At 36.9% G+C, this 22,500-nt stretch overlaps 3 protein-coding genes across 4 annotated transcripts in view; 1 reads left to right on the top strand and 2 right to left on the bottom strand.

Annotated features, from left to right (window-relative positions):
- The window catches only part of itsn1 (intersectin 1 (SH3 domain protein)), a gene marked incomplete in the record, with an annotated part of 62,086 nt that extends 55,222 nt beyond the window's left edge, over nt 1-6,864 (bottom strand). Inside the window, 1 exon segment of the mRNA XM_062430498.1 lies at nt 6,746-6,864.
- A 1,842-nt stretch (nt 6,865-8,706) lies between these two features.
- On the top strand, nt 8,707-19,801 carry cryzl1 (crystallin, zeta (quinone reductase)-like 1). Of its 2 annotated transcripts, XM_062430351.1 has the most exons (13): nt 8,707-8,850; nt 9,792-9,869; nt 10,693-10,765; nt 10,924-10,968; nt 11,819-11,887; nt 13,709-13,842; nt 14,540-14,651; nt 14,856-14,876; nt 15,920-16,018; nt 16,107-16,222; nt 17,347-17,452; nt 17,555-17,600; nt 19,666-19,801. In XM_062430351.1, the coding sequence occupies exons 1-13, from the start codon at nt 8,785-8,787 to the stop codon at nt 19,760-19,762; spliced, it is 1,062 nt and encodes a 353-aa protein (XP_062286335.1). In that variant the 5' UTR covers nt 8,707-8,784; the 3' UTR covers nt 19,763-19,801. The 2 variants fall into 2 exon arrangements, with proteins under 2 accessions (XP_062286335.1, XP_062286336.1); XM_062430352.1 differs by lacking the exon at nt 14,856-14,876.
- Nucleotides 19,802-21,309: 1,508 nt separating this feature from the next.
- Nucleotides 21,310-22,145, bottom strand: setd4 (SET domain containing 4). The gene is made up of 3 exons (XM_062430353.1): nt 22,071-22,145; nt 21,675-21,798; nt 21,310-21,486 (listed from the first exon to the last, which is right to left on the bottom strand). The coding sequence occupies exons 1-3, from the start codon at nt 22,109-22,111 to the stop codon at nt 21,310-21,312; spliced, it is 342 nt and encodes a 113-aa protein (XP_062286337.1). The 5' UTR covers nt 22,112-22,145.
- Nucleotides 22,146-22,500: the final 355 nt, after the last annotated feature.

Here is a 22,500-nt window from a genome sequence, read left to right as displayed (position 1 = left end):
GTTCACAAAATATTTACACAATGAAATGTTTGATAAATAATTATCATTAATGTGAATATTATAATGACCAAGTGGGTAAAAGATACATAATACAGCAGCTACAAGTGTCTGGTAAGGTCAGAAGTTATCATATATATTTGGTTATATTATTTTCTGTCATATTGTGAACTTTTTTATTAACATTACGTCATATATTTCATTTAAATTTGTCCGTACTGAAAATCAACGTAGGCCCAGAAATGCTGGATCTGCAGACACCTGGTTCCCCGACATTGTTCTAGTTAGCAGCAGCAGAAGCAGAGAGGATGAATGATGAATGAATGATTAGTGAATACAAATGTTTGATTGACAGAAAATTAATTAGCGACTCATTCATCGAGCAAGTGTAAAGACATGCTCGATTTGCTTCGTTTAATATTAACGTCAATCAAACTTATTATGAGAAAGTAGAAGACGTGAAATATTTCACTCTGATGGGTGTTTTTCATTATTACTATTATTAATTAAATATTTTACTTTCCTCTTATCCTTTTTCCTTTTAATACCCCTCCTAATAGTATTAATATATTATGAATATTTGACTCACCCTATTCTGTGGTGACTTTATTTTATTATTTGTTTATTATATTTTATTTGGGTATTATTAATTTTTTACATTTTTATTTTATCATTTGTTTATTATATTTTATTACCTTTTGTTTTTATTTGGGTATTCTTAATTTTTTACATTTTTATTTTATTTTTTTAAATATATTTTTTATTATTATTATTTATTATTTTAATAGATGTCTTTATTACCTTTTATTCTTATTTGGGTATTTTTAATTTTTAACATTTTAATTTAATTATTTCCTTATTATATTTTATTACCTTTTATTTTTATTTGGGTATACTTCATTTTTTTAACATTTTAATTTAATTATTTCTTTATTATATTTTATCAGGGTATTCTTACTTTTTTACATTTTTAAGCTTCCTCTGGTGTTTCCTCACTGCAGATTCATAAGTTATGACTATGTAAAGCACTTTATGTTACATCACGATGTATGAAAAGTGCTATAAAACAAAGTTTGATTGATTCATTGACTATCAATCACCGGACTAAAAGAAAAAATCAATAGACTTAATAGAAGGGAGAAAAAAAAAAGGATCAAAAGTTTAACTAGTAATCAATTTTTAAGGACGTGGATTTTATCTGTTGACTGTAACTATGACGGTGTTGTTGGTATTAATAACTGCAGCCTCTTCACATCTGCATTATCTCACTCTACATACTCCCACACACACACACACTTTCTCATCCACACGTTAACGACACGCTCCGACACTGACCCTCTGCTCTCCGTCCCAAAACGAAACGCGCAATAATACAACACGTTCTTATCACGCTGCTGTCAAATGGTGAGGCCCGAGAACTGACAGGACCCTATAAAACACACACACACACACACACACACACACACACACACACACACACACACACACACACACACACACACACACACACACACACACACACACACACACACACACACACACACACACACACACACACACACACACACACACACATAATTATTACCACTGCAGCAGTCTCTCTCTCTCTCTCTCCCTGTATCACCCCTCATCCTCCCCTCAGGCTCCTCTCCCTCCTCCCATCTCCGCACTGGCCTCTGCTGCAGCTAGCTAATGTTAACATGTTAGCATGTTAGCACGATTACAACGGTATCTACTGTAGCTGAAGCACAATGTACTATTTCAGGTATATTACTTTGGGGTCAAACGTGCAATGTATATATATATATATATATATATATATATATATATATATATATATATATATATATATATATATATATATATATTTTCACTTTAAATCTGTTTAATATCAATATTAGACTCATTCTCATAACACCAACTATTACATTACATAATGTAACCTTTTTTTCATTTCCAATTATTTGTATTGCTTGTGTAGTTATTATTTATTAACAGCCCTAACCCTACCTACCTAACTAACTATTAAAACCACCGGCCTACTGTTGTGTAGGTCTCCTCATACCTCGGTAAACGATGCAAACACACCTGACCGTCCACATCATTTAAAAGAAAACAGGATTCATCAGACCAGGACCCGTTTTTGCAGTGCTCCACGGTCCAGTTCTGACGCTCTAGTGCCCATCGGAGGTGATTTGGGCGATGAAAAGTGGTCAGTATGGACACTCTGACTGCTCTGCCTGCATGGACCTTTTCAGTATTTTCCTCACAAGACACAAGACCTGTCTTTTTGGAGACGCTCTGATCCAGCCATCATAATTTGCACCCTTGTCAGAGTCTCTCAGATTCTTAGACTGGCTCATTTTTCCTGCTTCCAACACAGTGACTGTTCACTTGCTGCCTTATATATTTAATCTTTATCTTTATATATTATACCTTTTAATAGGCGCCATTTGAAAGAGATAATCAATGTTATTCACTTGGCCTCTCAGTGGGTTTGAATGTTTTTGGCTGATCGATGTAAGTATTTAAAATCTGTCTGATCCATCAAGTTAATTTGAACCCATTTAAAATGTTCTACCTCCTTTTTTTTTAATTGATGGATTATATTGTGAATTGTGGCCCGAGGCTGCTGGGTGTGAATACAATAAAGAATGAAGCTTTGGGGACATGTTGGAGCAGATTGTGTTATTTTACGCTGTTCTGGTTTATAGGTCGTTTGAGGTAGGATCACAAAGTCACGCCCCTGAACTTTTGAACTTTGTGGGAAAACAGTGGTGATATAAATCTCTCAGAAACACCATCTGAGTGTTTAATATACACCTTGTCCTTGTTATGACTAACTCAGACTGCTGAAGCTGAATATAAGCTTCACATCTACTTTTAAATGACTGTGTGGACACACTGTGGATTTTGGGCCTCCACAATCACTTACATTGAAAACACATTTGAAGATCTTTTAATAGTCAGTATGAACAGGAGGAAAAACTCCCTGACTGCTGTTTTAAGGCAGACTTAAGAAAATTGTGCATCTTTCCTTTAAAACTCGAGGCGTGGCCATGATATTTATAACAAAAACAAAAAAATCCAGTATAGGAATGTACTTTAACTGACTGGCTACGATGTTTTTGGGTGGTTTTTTAGCAGAAATTCTTTCCAATTCTTCCTGTTAGCATCTGCCGTTACCATGGAAACCGCTCCTTGCCGATCAGCAAAGTATTTTCAATAAAAAACAAAACCTGACGTCACACCTCCCTCCCCCCCTGATAGCAGGCTTGAGTTTTTGAGCTATGTTTTTTTGTTTAACTAGTGACCCTGTTAACTGGTGACCGTGACCGCGTCCGTGGTTGCCATAGTGATGGCAGCTGTTAAAAGAAAAAAGAAGAAGAAACAGAGCACGGTGGTAGTGTCCTCTTAATAACCTTAAATTGTCATCAGTTGTGATAATTCTGCTTTATGTAAATTATTGAGGTCATATAGTGGGGTGATGGTGGTGTATTAGTGTGCATTATATTGAATGGTGTTCTTAATATTGTGCATTACACATACATGAGAGGGGGCAAAATACTAGGAACACCAGTCAGTATAATACACCTCCGTACGCCACCATCACTTAGTACGACCTCAGTGATAAACATGAAGTTCAATCATCACTTTTTTGACAAACTGAAAATGTATAAACTTCAAAAAAAGTAGAATTATTTATCTATATAATTGTATATCTATGTATATATGTCCTCTATTGTTTTACAGTATGTAAACTAAGTAGTGTTTCCAACAAGAAGCATTTCTTCACTCATTCTTCTGAAATTAATCTTTTTTTAAATATCAAATTGTTTGAGAGGAACGACTGAATGATATAATAACAATACATGTAATAACAACATATTGAATTTGTAGCACACTTTTCATTCATAGTGAAACTCAAAGTGCAAAACACAGCATTAATAACATAGAAAACATTGAGAAGAAGGTAGGCTGATCACACAGCTTAAACACAATATCTGGTCACAAACTTTACTTTTAGTTATGTACACAGTGACAAAGCAGCTTAATTGGCGGAATATGATCCACTTTCCTTTTAAGGGTAACTGTATAACATCCCAAAATGGGCTATAGCCCCAGTGACACATTATAACACACGATTAGAGGTGAATGCTTCTTACTGAGTCCAATTTAAATGATGTAAATTGCAAGTGTAGATAATAAACAAAGCTTGAGTTGAATGTTCAACACAGTTTATATATTCATGTGGACCTTTTATGTTTTACAGTATGTAAATTAAATAGTGTTTCAACAAGAAGCATTCACATTTCTTCACTCATTGTTCTGAAATTAATCTTATTGAAATGTTAGCTTGTTTGAGAGGAAACACTGAATCTTGATATAATATAATAATACTAATAATATATTTAATTTTTCATACTTTTCATTCATAGTGAAACTCAAAATGCACATTATAGGAAACATTAGAGGTGAATGCTTCTTGCTGAGCATCATTTAACCTTTGTAAAATGTTACTGTAGATAATAAAGACAGTCAAGTATTGACTCAAGAATATTTCATTGTCATGTCTTAGTACTCACACACACACACACACACACACACACACACACACACACACACACACACACACACACACACACACACACACACACACACACACACACACACACACACATTAGAATAAAACTCTGTTACTTCCAGGCCAGAAAATGCTCTAACACAAATAAAGGACGTGTATAAAGACACACAACTACACACTTAAAATAGCAGCAAAGGTAACATGAGGTTGTGCAATGAGTCTGCAGAACAGACATTTTACAATAAAGTCATGTACAGTTTGTGGAGAGATTAAAGTGATACATTAGATAAAGCTTTTTAGGAGGGACGTCTACTGTAGGTGTGGTGTTTGTGTTTAAAAGACTTGCAACACAAGCTATACCGGTAATATGTAATTCACTCTTTACTACATGTGCAATAATAATAATAACCTATGCTACTACTGAGCCTGGCATCATTGCTATATTGTGGATTTTTTGTATTTAAATGCACCTCTGGGCAAGGCAAGGCACATTTATTTGTATAGCACATTTCAGCAACAGGGCAACTCAATGTGCTTTACATATTAGTACAAAAGGAGAACATAAAAAAGCAAATTTAAACTTTTTTTTTTAAAGAACAAGAGAAAGAATTAAAGCTAAAATATAAAAAATATAAAATCCGAAAGAGAGATAAAGCAGCTGAAACCAGAGCTAAAACAGACATAAATAAATAGATATAAAATAGCAAAATAATAAAAGGCAGCAGCAAACATGAAAGTCTTCAATGTTGATTTAAAGGCAGACCTGTAGTTTTCTGGGAGTTTGTTCCAGATGGTAGGGTTGTGTGTAGTAATTTCGTTGTGCTATACAATGACAATAAAGTGCTTGGTTGCTTGCAGTCACTCAGGCTGAAAGTCACCAGGTAACACGGTCACACTTTAACCCAAAACACCGGTCACAGGATTACAGCTGCTGCATATATATGACCAGCTGTGAAGTAAAAACATCAGGTTTCGGGCTAACTTAGACAAACCCCCCCACACTGTAGATGTTGTGTTGGTGTATTTAAACAGCTGCAACACAAGCTAACCTAGTAATGTGTAATTCACTCTTTACTACATTATGCAATAATAATAACCAGCCGCTGTCAGACTCTACAACACCTGCACAACCTGAACATGTTGTAGTTTCTTTTCTCAATTACACCACTACTCACCATATATATCTATATTTATTTTACATTTAACAAACTGCTTATCATGTGCAATATTATTTAAATTCTGGTCACTTTACTTTCAGCACTTGTTTTACATTTAGTACTCGTTTAGCCCTCGTTTTTGATTGTTTGTTTGTCTATTGTATATGTTTAAGGGTTTCTGTTTGTTGTGGATGCCCACTTTCTTTCCTGTAGTGTATATTACACATCTTTTTTTATATTTTTGCCTATTTTGCTGCTGTTACAAGTGACTCTCCCCTTTGTGGGATTAATAAAGTACAATCTAATCTAATAATAACCTATGCTACTACTGAGCCTGGCATCATTGCTATATTGTGGATTTTTGCATGATTAATCCGCTTTATTCTTTATTTAAGCTGTATCAATGGGTTGATGTATTGGGTTTTAAATGCACCTCTAGAAGTAATTTTTGTTGTGCTATACAATGACAGTAAAGTGCTTATTTTCTTGCAGTCACTCAGGCTGAAAGTCACCAGGTAACACGGTCACACTTTAACCCGAAACACCGGTCACAGGGATTACAGCTGCTGCATATATATGACCAGCTGTGCACTAAACACATCAGGTTTCGGGCTCCACACTGCTGCAAGTCTCTCTGCCTTTACCCGAGCATTATCAGTATCAATACCACAAAATAAAATAACCCCCCCCAAAAAAACCTTAGAGTCACAGACAGATGCAGTGATTTAACATTAGCAACACCAGCTAACTAGTTACTAAGTGACTGCACTGCAATACCACCTCATATATCTCATCCTATAAGTCGTATTACATTGTAATAATAATACCACACCCCTTACTAGGCTGGCTGCTGTTATAGTTAAGGTCAGACAGTTGTTGCCAGGGGTTACACATTAAAAAAGATAAACCTTGCCGTGCTAGCAGTTAGCATGCAGGCTAAGCAGTGAGGAGCTAACGTCATTCTTCCACATCACACACACATTCAACTAAAACACACGGCTCTTACCTCATAGTTCGCATCCCATAGTCAAATGCCAGGTTAAGTATCTCCCTCTGTGTCTAAGCAGCCAATATAATGCTGTAAATCCCCGTTTTTTTTTATCACCGTAAACCGTCTTTCCGGTGGTGGTGCTCCTCTGACCGACTGAGGGACAGTTGGAAAATGGGGGTAACGCTACCACCTGAAGTATCGCGAGATGTCTAATGGAGATATAACGGGGTGTTGGTGTATTCTCGCGATGACTTGAAGAGGGTGAGTTTGCAGGGACTGTGATGGATTAGCAGCGCTCCTGTCGGCTGTGATATGTAAACACACCACAGTTAGTGACTAATAAGGGTTGAAAAGGAGCACTGTGAAAATGTCAGATAGTGTAACCACAAAATAACGATAAATATTAAACATTTTATCTACAGTGTATTTAAGTGCACTTATAAAAAATATAATAATTTAAAATTTGGATTTTAAAGACAATATTGAGCAGGACATACCCTAAAAACATTTTTTTTCTAAAGAAAACAACAACATAGTTTTTCATTGCAAAAGTGGATTTTTTTTATTCTACATTTTAGTTCACATTTATTTTTACTTTTTTCATGAAAGAATACAGGTTACACCAATTGACACTGTGATATGTAAACACACCAGGGTCAGTGACTAATAAGGGATGGAAAGATGAGCTATTCAAACATATCTTCAAAAAAAAAAAAAAGTTTTAAAAGCAGCATCAGGTTTGTTAAAATGTACATTTGCACCATTTTTTTACCCAAAGTAAGACTGGATGTGAAAATGTCAAATGGTGTAACCACAAGAGAATGATAAATATTAAACATTTTATCCACCTACAGTGTATTTAAGTTCACTTAAAAAATATATATAAAAAGAAAATAATAACTACATTTTAAAACATCAAATGAAAAGAGAAAAAAAAAGTATTTTTACAATTAAATTGTAAAGTAATTTGACAAAAAGTGGATTATATTTATTCCACATTTTAATTCACATTTTCCCCCTGTATATAATCAGATTTTTATGAAAAAATACTGGTTACACCAATTGACACTGGGTTACATCACGCCATTGACCCACCTACATTTTAAATGCAATATGAAGGCATATGGATGATTTAGTACATGTGAAGAATGAAAGGTCGTCCAGTTACTCTATTTAAAATGTAATAAGTAATGTAACTATTTCATCTACTCAATCAGAGTAATGTAACTTATTACATTTGATGACTTTTCTAATGTTCTAACCAATGTTTTCAGCTGTTAGGATAAATGTTCCCATTAAGCACCAAAATCTAAGTCCAGCTGTTTTTCATGGATACTGACATGATTTATAAGGGAGATCATTTCTTATAAAGCAACATTTATCTCTCATTTGAAAATGTATTCATTAGTTCATGTAGATTTTGGAATATAAAATAAAGATATTTGATGAATAAAGTGGGTTTAATTGGTACTGTGACTCCATTTAAGTCCATATGTGCTCCTAATAAGCCCACATCATGATTTATTTACTAAATATTAAAAATATATTGATTTCAAATAATTAAAAACAGCAATATATGTATTCAGTAACATGTTAAATACTAAAAAATGAGGAAAAAACCCACCTGAGTAAAATCTTAAAGGTCTGACTTCAGATGTAACCTCCTTTGTAATCATCATTTTCATCAGTAACTTTATTTAAAAACACATTTTTTTCTCAGTAACTGTAACGAATTTAAAATAATTTATATTATAATAATAATTAAATATATATATTTATTTAAATATTTATTTTATATGACAGATATCTAGATATTTGTGTGTTATGTATAGTTTGTTTGTATTATAGTTGCATGATGTAGTAATCCATATCATCCAATAGTTGGCAGTGTTGAACTTCTTTAACAGCAAAAAAAAGTAAACAAGAAAAGAAGAAGAAGAGGAAGTCAGCTGACTGTCATCTCCATGAACGAAGACTACACTGCACATCTATGAACTGGATTTATTCTACTTTATAGCTCAGATCTTCTAGCTGTCTCTACATAAACTTACAGCATGAAAGGTTTATATTGTAAAGCAGGTGTGAGTGATGCTGAGACCAAGTTCATTATTCAGGAAACGGTGAGTTTGCATGTTGTTTCTTGTCCATTATATATGTCCATAATTAACATTATTATACATTAAAACCACTGCTGCTGCAGAGTAGTGATGGATGCACCTGTGTGTTATTACTACCAGGACACTACTGCTAATAATATCAGTGCTTTCTCTTTTTAATTAGCTTTATCTAATTAGTGCAGCTCCACAACTAAAAAAAGATGCCTTTCAGCTTTCTACTTTAGACATAGGAAAGATGGTAACTCATTAGCATTTCTAAGCAGCATGCAAACATTTATTAAATAGTTAAAACACAGTATAATGTTGCTGTATAACTCCTCCTGTGGGCACTCATATGTGGAGGAAGGTGCATATATACTTAATGAATGACAATATAGCAAAACACAGTTGTAATGCTATAAAACATATCTTCATAGAAGTTAAAATGCCTTTATATCTGCTTATAACCATATTATACTGTGTTATAGTTTATAGTAATACTGTTCATATTCTGCTTATTGGCTAACTGTGATGATTTATGTGTTTTAAAAGATTTATTTGACAGATAATTGACATTAATGTTCTGGTGTTTTTGGTTAAAATGTAGAAAAATGTAAAAGGTGCATATATATTTAATGAATGACAATATAACAAAATACAGTTGTAATACTATAATGTAAGTTATCAGATACTGTGCATTAATGAACACTTTAATATGCTCTTAACATGTGTTATCATTAATGTTCATATTATACTTATATGCTCAAAAGGGGGATTTAAATGAAAAAGTGACTGGAAAGCTTTGTAAATGGTCTCATGTAGTTTTATAAAACAGTATAATCTTTGCTTATTATGTGTCTTTTTGCATTACTATATATCTGTTCTATTAGTTATGATAATTGAGACTTTGTGTGCGGCTGTTTCGTGACTCCTCAGCTGAAGTTAACGTGTCTGTTTTTCTCCAGACTCTCCCTGAGGTGTTAGACAGTCATCAGGTCAGAGTTCAGGTGAAGGCGTGTGGACTCAGCGCTGTCGACCTCAAGGTAACAACAACAACAACAACAACAACAACAGTTTAATCAAATGTTATGTGTTAGATGTTTTCTGAAATATGAACTGAAATCATGTTGTTCAATTAACTGACTGTGTTTACATCCCATTATATAACTCAAATAATAAGCACACACCTATTAGGACAAAATCTAATAAAAAATGTATCATACTGTGAATCGGCTGCCTCCTGAACTCCACAGTTAAATTGTTTTTTTAGTAGTTATGTTGTAGTTATGAGTACAAACAACATATGAAGACTGACACTAAATCAGATACACACAAGAATATGCAGCGAGAGACTAAAATAAACCCAAAACATTTACAATTACTTTAAATTAACCATTGCACATACATGTATGATTAATGTCTGTATTGTAATATTTTTAAATATAAAAATATATTATTCAATCTTAATATTTATCAAATATTTAAAAGTGCATTTTTTTTATATTTCTGAGAGGACAAATACATAAATAAACATTTTTTTAAATGAAAAAAAAAATATAATAATAATAAAGAGTTTTTATTCATTTTTTTTATTTCTTGATTTTATTGAACTTTTTCTATTTAGTAATTACACTGCATATAATTAAAGGTTATTATATAGCTTACACTGTGAATGAAGTATTGTGACTTATAGCCTTACACTTTACACACAGTTTAAAGGCTGCTTGTTTCCACACAGTTATATTATGTCAGTATTGTTTCTTCATTTTCATGCAAATTAAAGTCTCTGTATTAAATAACTCTGAAATGAAATCAACCAATCAGTGAAGACTCCTCTCCTTTCTGCTCCTCTGTCTTTGTCTCCAGCTGCTCGATGATTTGGGGATCCAGAGAGACTTCATTCCTGTCGGCAGAGAGGTGGCCGGCGTCGTCCTACAAGGTTGTAAACGCACAAATACAGTAAACACTCGTGGTCCATGATGCATGATGAGGAATATATGTGTATATATATATAATATAATATAAATATATAATGAGTGTGTTCATTAGATCTTTGTCAGCGTTGGTTTACCTGGTATGTGGTTTTTTTCCCCTCAGTGGGTCCAAATGTCGCCTTCTTCCAGCCGGAGGACGAGGTTGTAGGTAGGAAACATTTAATGATCTGAATTTCTGACATTATGTGACAGAACATGTGATAAATGATTAAAGTCTAATATCTGTAACTACAACTGGATGATTACTTATTATTGTCATTTATTGCCACCTTGAATTATTCTGTTCTAACACAGTTTTCAGATCGAGATATTGTGATTCACCTTTTTTTTATGTCTTGATTAAAGAGGTCAATTTCACCCAAATCTGTTTCATTGTTAACTCTAAAAATAAAATACTTGAGTCAATAAATCCTGTTTAAGTTTTTGTGGAGATGGATCGATTAGTCAGTTAGTGAAAAATAATCTGCAACTATTTTAATAATCGATGAATTTGAATTTTTTTAAGTAAAAGTGTCAAATATTCTCTAGCTTTGTGAGGATTTGCTGCTTTTTTTCATCTTATGTGATAATAAATTCAATTTGGACTGTTGAACAAAAAAAGGCAATTTGATGACATCATCTTGGTTTAAGGAAACTGTGACGGACATTTATCTCCATTTTGGGGAATTGTATTAACTGTGTGATTAATTAATTGATATAATTATAATCAGCAGATGAATCCTTAATAAAATAATAAAAAAGAATAATTGCAAATGATTTCCTTGGTCCACAACCCAAAGACATTCACTTTACTGTCATAGAGGACTAAACAATCACATCAATGTCACATTTTAGAAGCTGATATCAGACAATTTGGATATTTTTTCCTTTAAAAAAAAAAAGACACAAATGATTATGACACTATTTTTTGTTGTTGTTGATTGATTGATTGTTGCATCTCTGGTGTTATTGCCTTTTTAATAGTGTTCATATCACCACTAACACATGATACAATGCAGGTATTCTTCCTCTGGATTCTCCCTGCTCTGGACTCTGTGATACCATTGATGTGGATGAACACTATATAGGTAAAATATACACACACACACACACACACACACACACACACACACACACACACACACACACACACACACACACACACACACACACACAGGGTTATATTATAAGCACTTAATTCCTATAATGAGCAGTTTCCTTTATCATCAAACACAAAGTCTCACAATCCAGTCAAACAACATGTAGGAACTCTCTCCTAATGATCAAAGTCACCACTTGAGAGTCACAGCTTGACGCCTTTACGAATTTTTTACAAAATCCCACTTTCGCTTCAGAGTGATAATGTCAGCTCATGAAGAAAAAGAAGAAGAAAAAGAAAATGCAGTTCAGGTCAAATCCTCTCATCTCTGCCCCGAAGAAGTGAGGCAAAGTGTTTCTCTTTAAGTGAAAGCTCTGCCACCACCTTTCATCTGCACCTCATACACTTCAAAGTTCAAATCAAACGGTCTGACGGCGTGAAAGAATCGAATAAAAGCACCGAAAGAGCCGCGACTCCCCCCTCCCCCATCCCTCCCGGCCCGACTCTTTCACCTGGAGTTTCTGACTGATTTCATTTTGAAGCCGACGGGAAAGGAGAGGAATTGATTACACCGTGCGTTATGTGGTTGGCAAATCACTTGAGAGCAGCTTAATAAGGGGAATTTCATCATGAATAGTAACTTATCATCAAGGCATCAGTGACAGTAGCTGCAGGAGATTGTGTGGTCCCATCTCACAGCAGCACATCTTTAGAGAGTTAATAAGGAAATAATGCACCATGATGCATACACTAGTTTTAAAATCTACTCAGATATGTGTTTATGAATGACGTGGCTTCAAAGTTGTGTAAAAGTCTGCCTCTTTCTCTTCTGCCAAACGCTGTGGGAGTGGCCGCCGAGTTCGCTGAAGCCCCGCCCCCTACCAAGTGTTACCTGTCAATCAAAGTCACCACCTCTACCAGAAACATGGACGCTAGGCCTGAGAGCTTTCTGCTGCTAACTCAGCTGCTAGCTCGGCGGCTAACTCGGCGGCTAGCTCGGTGGCTAACTCAGTGGTTAGCTCGGCGGCTAACTCGGCTGCTAGCTCGGCGGCTAACTCAGCTAACTGGCTAACTGTAGACTGTAGTAGTAGTGTGCGCTGAATGTATTTATACCTCTACAGCATCAGGGCGGGTTTATGCCCATTAAATCCAGACACAGATATTTTGAAAACACAGTTTTTGAAGCATAGCTCCACAATTCAAATCTAAATGGTTGAAATGCTTTTTACACCTTTTTTAGAAATTCATTAATGACCTATTTAATGTGTTTAGAATAAAATGTCTGAATTCACTTTACACAGTCTTTTAACTACTTTGCAGTGTTTTATACTCGTCTGATTATTAGTATAAAGACACACATGTGACACATTTTCTTCCTCATATTTTGTCATTTTTATATCTATTTGTCAATTTTAAGTTTTACAGTATAAGACTATGGGTCTAAATCAGCTGTGAACACATTTACATTGTTAAAGTGTCAGTTTCATTGCTGATTAATGTGCACAGTCCGCTATAAATAAACAGTTAAATAAAATCCTTTAAATTCATTTTGAGAAGCAAACTCTGTGTGTTTTTCTGTAGTGATGTGAGCCAAATTAACACGTTTAAATGTTATTATTTTTTCTAATTTGACTAAGAAATTTAAGATGTGATACTTTGTCATATTTTTGAGGATGTAGTAGTCGTAGTTCTAGTTGTAGGACAATGATATCGAGACAAATAAGAAAGAGAGAAAAGGAAAACAATAGCTAAAAAATAAAATAATACTAATAATACATATTCTGTGTGTGTTTCTGTGTCTGTTTTCCAGTTCAGAAGCCGGAGAAGCTCAGCTCGGTGTGTGTTGCCGGAGCGCTGCGTGACGCACTCTGTGCTTACACCGCTCTACACACACACGCTCACATGGCAGCCGGACACACACTCCTGGTTCTGGACGGGGCCAGTGTACGTAAAAAAAAACAAACAAGCTTATATATATCATCCATGACTACATCAGGGGATATTCTGCTGCATGGTTTCTTTCTTTCATAATGTTGTCCTCAAGTCAAGGAAGGAAGGGAGGAAGATGGAAGGAAGGAAGGGAGGAAGGAAAGGAGGGAGGGAGGAAGAAGGAAGGAAGGAAAGGAGGAAGGAAAGGAGGGAGGGAGGAAGAAGGAAGGGAGGAAGAAGGAAGAAAAGGAGGGAGGGGGAAAGGAAGGAAGGGAGGAGGTAAGGAAGAAGCAAGGAAAGAAGGAAGGAAGGAAGGGAGGAAGGAAAGGAAAGAGGGAAGGGAGGAAGGAAAGGAAAGGAAAGAGGGAAGGGAGGGAGGAGAGAACGAAGGAGGGAGGGAGGGAGGGAGGAAGGAAAAGAAGAAGGAAGGAAAGAAGGAGGGAGGGAGGAAGGAAGGACAGAAGGAAGGAAGAAAGGAGTGGAGGAAGGAAAGAAGGAAGGAAGGAAAGAGAGAGGAAGGAAAGAAAGAGAGAAGGAAGGAAGGAAGGAAGGAAGGAAGGAAGGAAGGAAGGAAGGAAGGAAGGAAGGAAGGAAGGAAGGGTGGGTCAAAACAGACGGGCTCAATTTGACCCAGGAGGACGACACAAAGGTTAATACAGTAAATACCCCAAAAAACTGCAGTCTTTGAACCCATCTCTTCTCCTTTCCTCAGTCTTTCGGCCTGATGTGCATCCAGCTGGCTTGTTACCATGGAGTTAAGGTTTTTACGACGTCACACTCGCAGCAACAACACACATTCCTGGAGCAGCTTCGGCCGAGTGTAGGTCTGTAACTGGATCATTATAATCAAACCCATAACAGCATCTGTAATATAATATAATGCTTTAAACCCAATCTCAATGTCCTCAAATCCATTCTCTAAGAAATCACACTATTTATTCTTCTTTTAATCTTTTTTTTTTAAATCTTTACTACTTTTCCTTCCTTCTTCAATATTCCCTCTCCCTTCCTCTTCATGTTTTCTTCAGGTGTTCAGGATCCTCTAGTCGGTGAGATCTCTGTCTCTGTCTTTCTGTCTCTGTCTTGCATGCTTGCTTTCTTCCCTCCTCTACAGCACATTGCAGTTGTTTAACTATGATTATCGATATGCGTCGTCTTTGTGTTGCTTTGGTTTCGACCCTCAGCAGCCCCCTCCGCCTTCTGCTGAAATATTGCATATTAACTGGAGTATGTTACAGCTGTATTTGTCTGTTTTGTTTATGTTTACTGCTGTTATAATGTTTATGCTGCTCTCTTGGTTAGAATCTCTCTAAATGAAACTTTTACCTGGCTAATTTTTATTTTTTTATTTAATCATTTAATTTGATGCATCTTGTGAATGTAATATCGGCTACACAGTGATGATATTTGTTTATTTTACATAAGTAATGTGATGATGTGTTACCCAGGGATACAACAAAATAACAATTAATATAGAAATGAGTGAAAGTAAATATTTATAGGACAGATTTAAATTGTTGCAGTATATTTTAGTCATTTTAAATTGATCGAAAATTGAAAAAAAAGAGGGAAAAAGTGAAGCGATTGGTTAAATTAAAGTAGTGTAACCCCATAATACAACTTATTTTTACTAAATACTGAAAAAGGAAAAATTAAACTTTAAATGTTAAACTTTTTTTTAATGAAAAATGATTTAAAACACGCTGCCACCATGTGGATAATATCAAAACTACCAATTTAATGAGTTTATAATGAGATTATTTGGTGTTATAAGAATTTATACATTATCATTCAACACCAATATTACTCTTGTACATAATGTTAATATTTTTTTTACTATATTCTTTAGCTTCTATTGTATTTTATTGCTTATTATTTATTGTTCTTATTCTTTTTTTTATTAAAGCTCTTTCTATATTTACTCTCCACTTGCAGCTGCAATACTGTACATTTCCCCACGTTGGGATTAATAAAGGAATATCTTATTTTATAGATTTGCAAACATGATATTTAGTCAGTTTTTTCAATGTTTAAATGCATTAATAATCAGAATGACTCATGATATTATGTGGTTGTGTGTTTGTGTGTGCAGCCAGAGTGATCCCGGTCTACAAGGACCCCTCAGACCTGCTGCCGCTGGTTTTAGAGGAGACAGGAGGACTGGGAGTGGATATAGTCATAGACTCAGGAGGTAAACGCTTTATATTCACTTCATCTCGTTAAGATTTAAACTTCACCGCTGAACAGAAAGTCAAACATGTCTGCGTGTTTGTGTGCAGTGCGTCTGCAAGAGAACAAGGAAGGAGATGAGATGAAGCTCCTCCCACACAAGCATGACATCATCAGCGTGTTGGGAGTGGGGGGGCACTGGGTCACATCCCACCAAGGCCTGCAGGTGAGTCAGCGTCGGACATAAAAACTTCTTTAAAACTGATTATTTTACAATCACACTGGCTTTCAAAAATCTTCAGTTAAAAAATAAATCCAATACGATAACGACTGTATTGATGTATTTCAGAAGTACAATTTTGACTTATTAAATCAAATGTTAGACTTAATAAATCATTATTTTGACTTGTCCGAACATGTATATTCCCTGTTACATTGCCCTAATTATTTTAATTTAGTAAGTAATAATTATGACATAGTATCTTGTTATTTTTTAACATAGTCCCTCAAGGAAATAAATTAAACTAAAAATATGCCAACAACAAGACAGATGCAGCACAGAAAAAGTGAGTTTTGGCCAAGCGGGGAGTTCCGGTCCTCTGAAATGAGGCCGACGCGGAAGTAACTTAAAACTGCATTCTATCAAAAGGCCACCAGGGGGCGACCGTTTTGGTGTCAAAAGGACTTCCGTCTCTATACAAGTCAATGGAGAATTCACCAACTTCTCACTTGATTTCTAACCTCAGTAAACGTTTTCAAAATGTGTTTATGGTCTCAATCGCTAGTTTAAAGCCTTCTTCAATGCAGTATGATGTTCATTTGGGACATTTTGGCCTCCCTGATTTTATATGTGACGATAAAGCAGGGTATGCATTAGGGCGTGGCTACGTCGTGATTGACAGGTTGATTGGTTCACAGGTTCAGGAGGGCGCCTCATGCTCCTCCTGATGCCCATATAAGTAGAATCCGTGTTTTTATTTTTCCCAGCATGCACCGAAAATGTTCAAGATGGCGCTGCTCAGATCCGAAACTATTGGCTTCCAAGCAGCAGTCCACAAACCAATGGGTGACGTCACGGATGTTACGTCCATTTTATATACAGTCTATGGTTTTGGCCAAATATTAGTATTGCATTGAAACAATCAAGATGGAAACTAATGTTTTTTTATTATTCATTATTGATCACATCTTCAGTCCTTTTGGAAATCTTTAGGTCTGATATAACATATATGTAAATACTGTGACTACAAAGTGTCTAAATGATCAGAATTAAACGGGAAAACAGTATAAATATAGATCAGTTTAACAGCAGTTGTATCATCTCTCTGTGTCTTTGTGTTATTTTTACAGTTGGATCCTCCAGACTGCAGATTACTCTACTTAAAATCAGCGTCCGTGACTTTCCTCAACCCTGAAGTGTGGACGGCTTCGTCGGCGCAGCAGGGACGATATCTCCGTATCCTCTGCTAACGGCGGTTAATCTTAACATTTACATACATTAACATCGGGGTCTCCTTTTTAAAAAGTCTTTGTGTGGTCTTTAACAGTCTTGTGTCAGATATTCTGAAGGATATCGTGGATAAGATGTCAACGGGAGTGCTCAGGTAATTCAAACGCAGATCTGAGACTTGCTATAAATTTCTATCCTGTGTTGTTTTATCATTCATTTGAAGCTCCTATAGTTTTCTTGTTGCTTTTAAAACTCATACAAAACCTTCCGTATAAACAAGACAAATGCAGTTATATATTTAAGTCGTTTAAGTGTTCATATTTTCTCTTTTTTTGCTCTTAATCATCAGTTTAAAGGTGCACGTCCTTGTTTTAATGCCCTACACAGTGCCCACCAAATCCTACAATTTGATGATGTGATGTTTTTTTAAACTTACAGGATAGGTTCATAATTTTTCAAGTGTTCTTAAAGCAGCAGTCAAGTGTCCATATGAGCAGTGAAAGAGGTTTTCTCGGCTGTAATCATTCCTCCTGTTCATACTGACTATTAAATGATCTTCAAATGTGATTTCAATGTAAAGTGATGGAGGACAAAATCTACAGTGTTTCCACACAGTCATTTAAAAGTAGATGATCAGCTTCTATTGAGCTTCATCAGTCTGAGTTAGTCATATCAAGTGATATCTGACACATTTACAGTCTTTTTAGCATCAAATTCCCTCTTAGTGTTTCCCTTCCTTCCTTCCTTCCTTCCTTCCTTCCTCTCTTCCCTCCCTCCTTCCCTCCCTCCCTCCCTCCCTCCCTCCCTCCTTCCTTCCCTTCTTTCCTTCCTTCCTTCCTCCCCCCTTTCCTTCCTTCTTCTTTCCTTCCTCCCTCCCTCCCTCCCTTCCTTCCTCCCTCCCTCCTTCCTTCCTTCTTCCTTCCTTCCTTCATTCCTTCCTTCTTCCTTCCCTCCCTCCCTCCCTCCCTTCCTTCCTTCCTTCTTCCTTGACTCGAGGACAACAGGAGGGTTAAAAGTAGATGATCAGCTTCTATTGAGCTTCATCAGTCTGAGTTAGTCATATCAAGTGATATCTGACACATTTACAGTCTTTTTAGCATCAAATTCCCTCTTAGTGTTTCCCTTCCTTCCTTCCTTCCTTCCTTCCTTCCTCCCTTCCCTTCCTCCCTCCCCTTCCTTACCTCCTTTCCTTCCTTCCTTCCTCCCCCCTTTCCTTCCTTCCTCTTTCATTTCCTCCCCCCCCTCCTTCCTCCCTCCCTCCCTCCCTTCCTTCCTTCCTTCCTTCCTTCCTCCCTCCCTCCTTCCTTCCTTCCTCCCTCCCTCCCTCCCTCCTTCCTTCCTTCCTTCCTTCCTTCCTTCCTTCCTTCCTTCCTTCCTCCCTTCCTTCTTCCTTGACTCGAGGACAACAGGAGGGTTAAAAGTAGATGATCAGCTTCTATTGAGCTTCAACAGTGTGAGTTAGTCATATCAAGTGATATCTGACACATTTACTGTCTTTTTAGCATCAAATTCCCTCTTAGTGTTTCCCTTCCTTCCTTCCTTCCTTCCTTCCTCCCTTCCCTTCCTCCCTCCCTCCCCTTCCTTACCTCCTTTCCTTCCTTCCTTCCTCCCCCCTTTCCTTCCTTCCTCTTTCATTTCCTCCCCCCCCCTTCCTTCCTCCCTCCCTCCCTTCCTTCCTTCCTTCCTTCCTCCCTCCCTCCTTCCTCCCTCCCTCCCTCCCTCCCTCCCTCCCTCCTTCCTTCCTTCCTTCCTTCCTTCCCTCCCTCCCTCCCTTCCTTCCTCCCTTCCTTCTTCCTTGACTCGAGGACAACAGGAGGGTTAAAAGTAGATGATCAGCTTCTATTGAGCTTCATCAGTGTGAGTTAGTCATATCAAGTGATATCTGACACATTTACAGTCTTTATAGCATCAGATTCCCTCTTAGTGTTGAGCTGTGGTGGAAGTATAGTAACAAAAAGAGGAACTTTGGCACTAAAAACACTGTAACATGAAAGATATCTACTTGATTTGACTCATTTTGGACGACTGAAGCTTCATATTAGCTTCAGATCAACTTTTAAACACATTTTTGCACAGAAGAAAGCTTGAAAAATGGTGAACTCGTCCTTTAACAAAGCTCATCGTCATTTATAGACGTTAAACTATCATTTTAACTTGTCGTAGTTAAAACTAATCAAATTTGATCAGCTAGTCTGTCTGTTTCCAAAATGTCTCTTCAGACCTCAACCCGAAGAGGCCGTCCCGCTCTATGAAGCCACAGTTACCATGGAGACCGTGCAGCGTAACCAGAAGAAAAAGGCTGTCATTCAACTGTGACCAAAATACAGAAACTCTGCAGGGACGCTGCTGCAGATAACAAGTCAATGGGGTCAGTCCTGTCTGCAGATAACATGGGTTTTTTTTTTTTTCTCTTTTGGGAAGGGGTAAGGCGGTGAAATCTGTCCCAGCATGCACTGCAGGGATCACAAGAAGATGTCATGGTGATGTTTCCAGTCTCTAGTTTACTGCAGAGGAATACTGTCGTTTTTTCTTTGTGTTTCTCTCAAATACAGACACATTTAAGCACATTCACACCCATGTTTTTATTTTTTAATTACACTTTATTAGCCTTTAAATATGTCTGAATTCATGTGGCTTTTTTAAAATTTAAAAACATTCACAATTGAAGGTTTTGCATCCAAATTACAGTAAAAACAGCAACTGTGATTATTATGTTATTGTCTCTGAGTGTATCGGATTGTATGTTGCAGATTTAGTTTTTTTTACTTGAAATAAATATTGAATAAAAATCCTTGAATGGAAATGATAAGAAAATGTTTCTCTCTGTTTTTACTGTATTACATTTTGTGAAAGTACATTACTGACATATCATTAATCATCTTGGCCAAATCTTTCTCTAATGTGCTGTTTTCCTCTTTTCTGTCACACTCACACACTTTCAAGGCGAGTCCAAAAGGCTAAAATAGTTAACAATTATATTTAGTGCACCATTGTTTTTCCTTTTTCATCCATTGATAAACTGCTGCAAACTTTCTGCATATCTAAAGTTTTTATTTAACCAGGAAGTCTCTCTCCTTTAAATAGGAGACATGGCAGAATAAATAAGTGTCATAAAGTTACATAAAAACACATTAAACAATCAGAAGTATAAAACTATTTAAAATAATGAACAACAGTTTTACATGATGCTTGAATGCATGATGAGAAGGCAGAGTTACCAGATGAAGTTTATCTTGTAAATTTGGATAATGTGAAAATTCAGTTCACACGACTGCAACGTCCAGGAAGATTACCTAACCCATCTAGGTCAGGGGTGTCAAACATATGGCCCGTAGGCCAGAACCGGCCTGCCAAGGGGTCTAATCTGGCCCACTAGATAACTTTCTAATTTTCTGGAATTCTGATTTTTTTCCTGCTGTTTCAGAGGTTTTTTTCCACCCTGACCAGAATACAATTGAAAAAATAATGAATACATAGAACGATCATATTTAAATCATTCATATATTGATCTGAGAAAGATGAGAGGTATAAAACTTGATTTAAAACAACGAACAACATGAAACAGTTTTTATATGATGCTTGAATGCATGATGAGAAGGCAGAGTTACCAGATGTGAAAATTCAGTCCAGGTAACGTCATAGCCATCTCCCCCTCTTTGTTTCCTGTCTACATTATCCTTCCTTCCTCCCAAAAAAAGGCTGAAGGCACACTGAAGATCTAGATCCATCAAACCTGTGATCAGCTGGTTGCAGGACGTCAGGACATCCCGCTGCTTCTATCAGTCAGACTGGTTGGCGAGCAGGACAGCCAATCACGTGGCTTATTATTACATCGAACGACAGACCGGAGCACCAATCACGTGTCAGCTCACAGCGTCGACAGCCGGTTGGCATGACAACGTGTCGTCCGACTGTCTCCGCGAGCCTTGCAGTGTCTCCAGACAGCTTCCCAGGATGCACTTCTCCTCCTGTCGCAATGACCTCACCACCTCCAGCTGCTCCCTGACTGACTGGTCGCACCGCTGGAGAAGAACGGAAATCTACACACACACACAGACACACAGACACACAGACACACACACACACACACACACACACACACACACACACACACACATACACATACACATACACACACACACACACAAAAGTCTTAATAAGTGTGTTCCTTCAGGAGAAAACAGATAGTTCGTGGAGTGTGTGTGTGTGTGTGTGTGTGTGTGTGTACCTTTTCCAGAGCTCTGTGTGTGTCGTGTAACAGTCGATGACACAGAGTCTGAGCTGTCTGAACGCTCCACCGCTCCCTCTCTTCACACAGCGCCTGGCCGAGCAACACCGCCTTCCACTGCTGACTACGAAAACCAACACACACACACACACACACACACACACACACACACACACGCACGCACACACACACACACACACACATCCCATGACTCAGTTATATACACATACACAGCCAAGACACACAAGCTAACCAATCTGAAGGAGGTAAATAAGAAAGTTGATCTACCCTTTAGCACAGTGTGATTCAACGTGTGTGTGTGTGTGTGTGTGTGTGTGTGTGTGTGTGTGTGTGTGTGTGTGTGTGTGTGTGTGTGTGTGTGCATTTTGGTCTTACTACAGTGTTTGTGGCAGGGACAGCAGTCTGAGAGCCGTCATCAGCCTCCAGCTCGGGCCGTCCCCGGACAAAGTGAGGTTACTGTGAGGGAGGAAAGAGAGAGGAGAGGGAGGGGAAGGAGTTTATGCATCAAATTTAAGATTTATTCTCATTTTAATTTTAATCTCTGTGTGAAATATGGAGGCAGCTGCAGTACATGTTAGGCTTAGTTTAACAGAAATGCTGGAACAAGGGTGGAACTGCAAGTCAAGAGAGAAAATCAGACAAAAAAAGATTAAGTTAAACCCTCCTGTTCACTTCCTGTTGAGTGACTATCATTTTTGTCCTCCAATTCCAACTTATTTCCAACTTATTTCCACAGGTTTTACACATATCTTTTTGGAGATTATGGTCAATAGGCCTTATTTAAATGAATTAATACCTCATTTTT

The sequence above is a fragment of the Scomber scombrus genome, chromosome 12, assembly GCF_963691925.1.
Source record: "Scomber scombrus chromosome 12, fScoSco1.1, whole genome shotgun sequence".
Classification (NCBI taxonomy): domain Eukaryota; kingdom Metazoa; phylum Chordata; class Actinopteri; order Scombriformes; family Scombridae; genus Scomber; species Scomber scombrus.
Note: the sequence above shows the minus strand (reverse complement) of the source record. Positions and strands in the feature narration are given on the sequence as shown.

Excerpts from the sequence above, each read along its gene's own strand:
- setd4 (XM_062430353.1), bottom strand. The coding sequence starts at position 22,111 with ATGACGGCTCTCAGACTGCTGTCCCTGCCACAAACACTGTA. Across the intron at positions 21,799-22,070 it reads TCCCTGCCACAAACACTGTA|TCAGCAGTGGAAGGCGGTGT; the intron begins GTAAGACCAAAA and ends TGGTTTTCGTAG. Across the intron at positions 21,487-21,674 it reads CACACAGAGCTCTGGAAAAG|ATTTCCGTTCTTCTCCAGCG; the intron begins GTACACACACAC and ends GTGTGTGTGTAG.
- cryzl1 (XM_062430351.1), top strand. The coding sequence starts at position 8,785 with ATGAAAGGTTTATATTGTAAAGCAGGTGTGAGTGATGCTGAGACCAAG. Across the intron at positions 13,843-14,539 it reads TGGTTCTGGACGGGGCCAGT|TCTTTCGGCCTGATGTGCAT; the intron begins GTACGTAAAAAA and ends TCCTTTCCTCAG. Across the intron at positions 14,877-15,919 it reads TGTTCAGGATCCTCTAGTCG|CCAGAGTGATCCCGGTCTAC; the intron begins GTGAGATCTCTG and ends TTGTGTGTGCAG.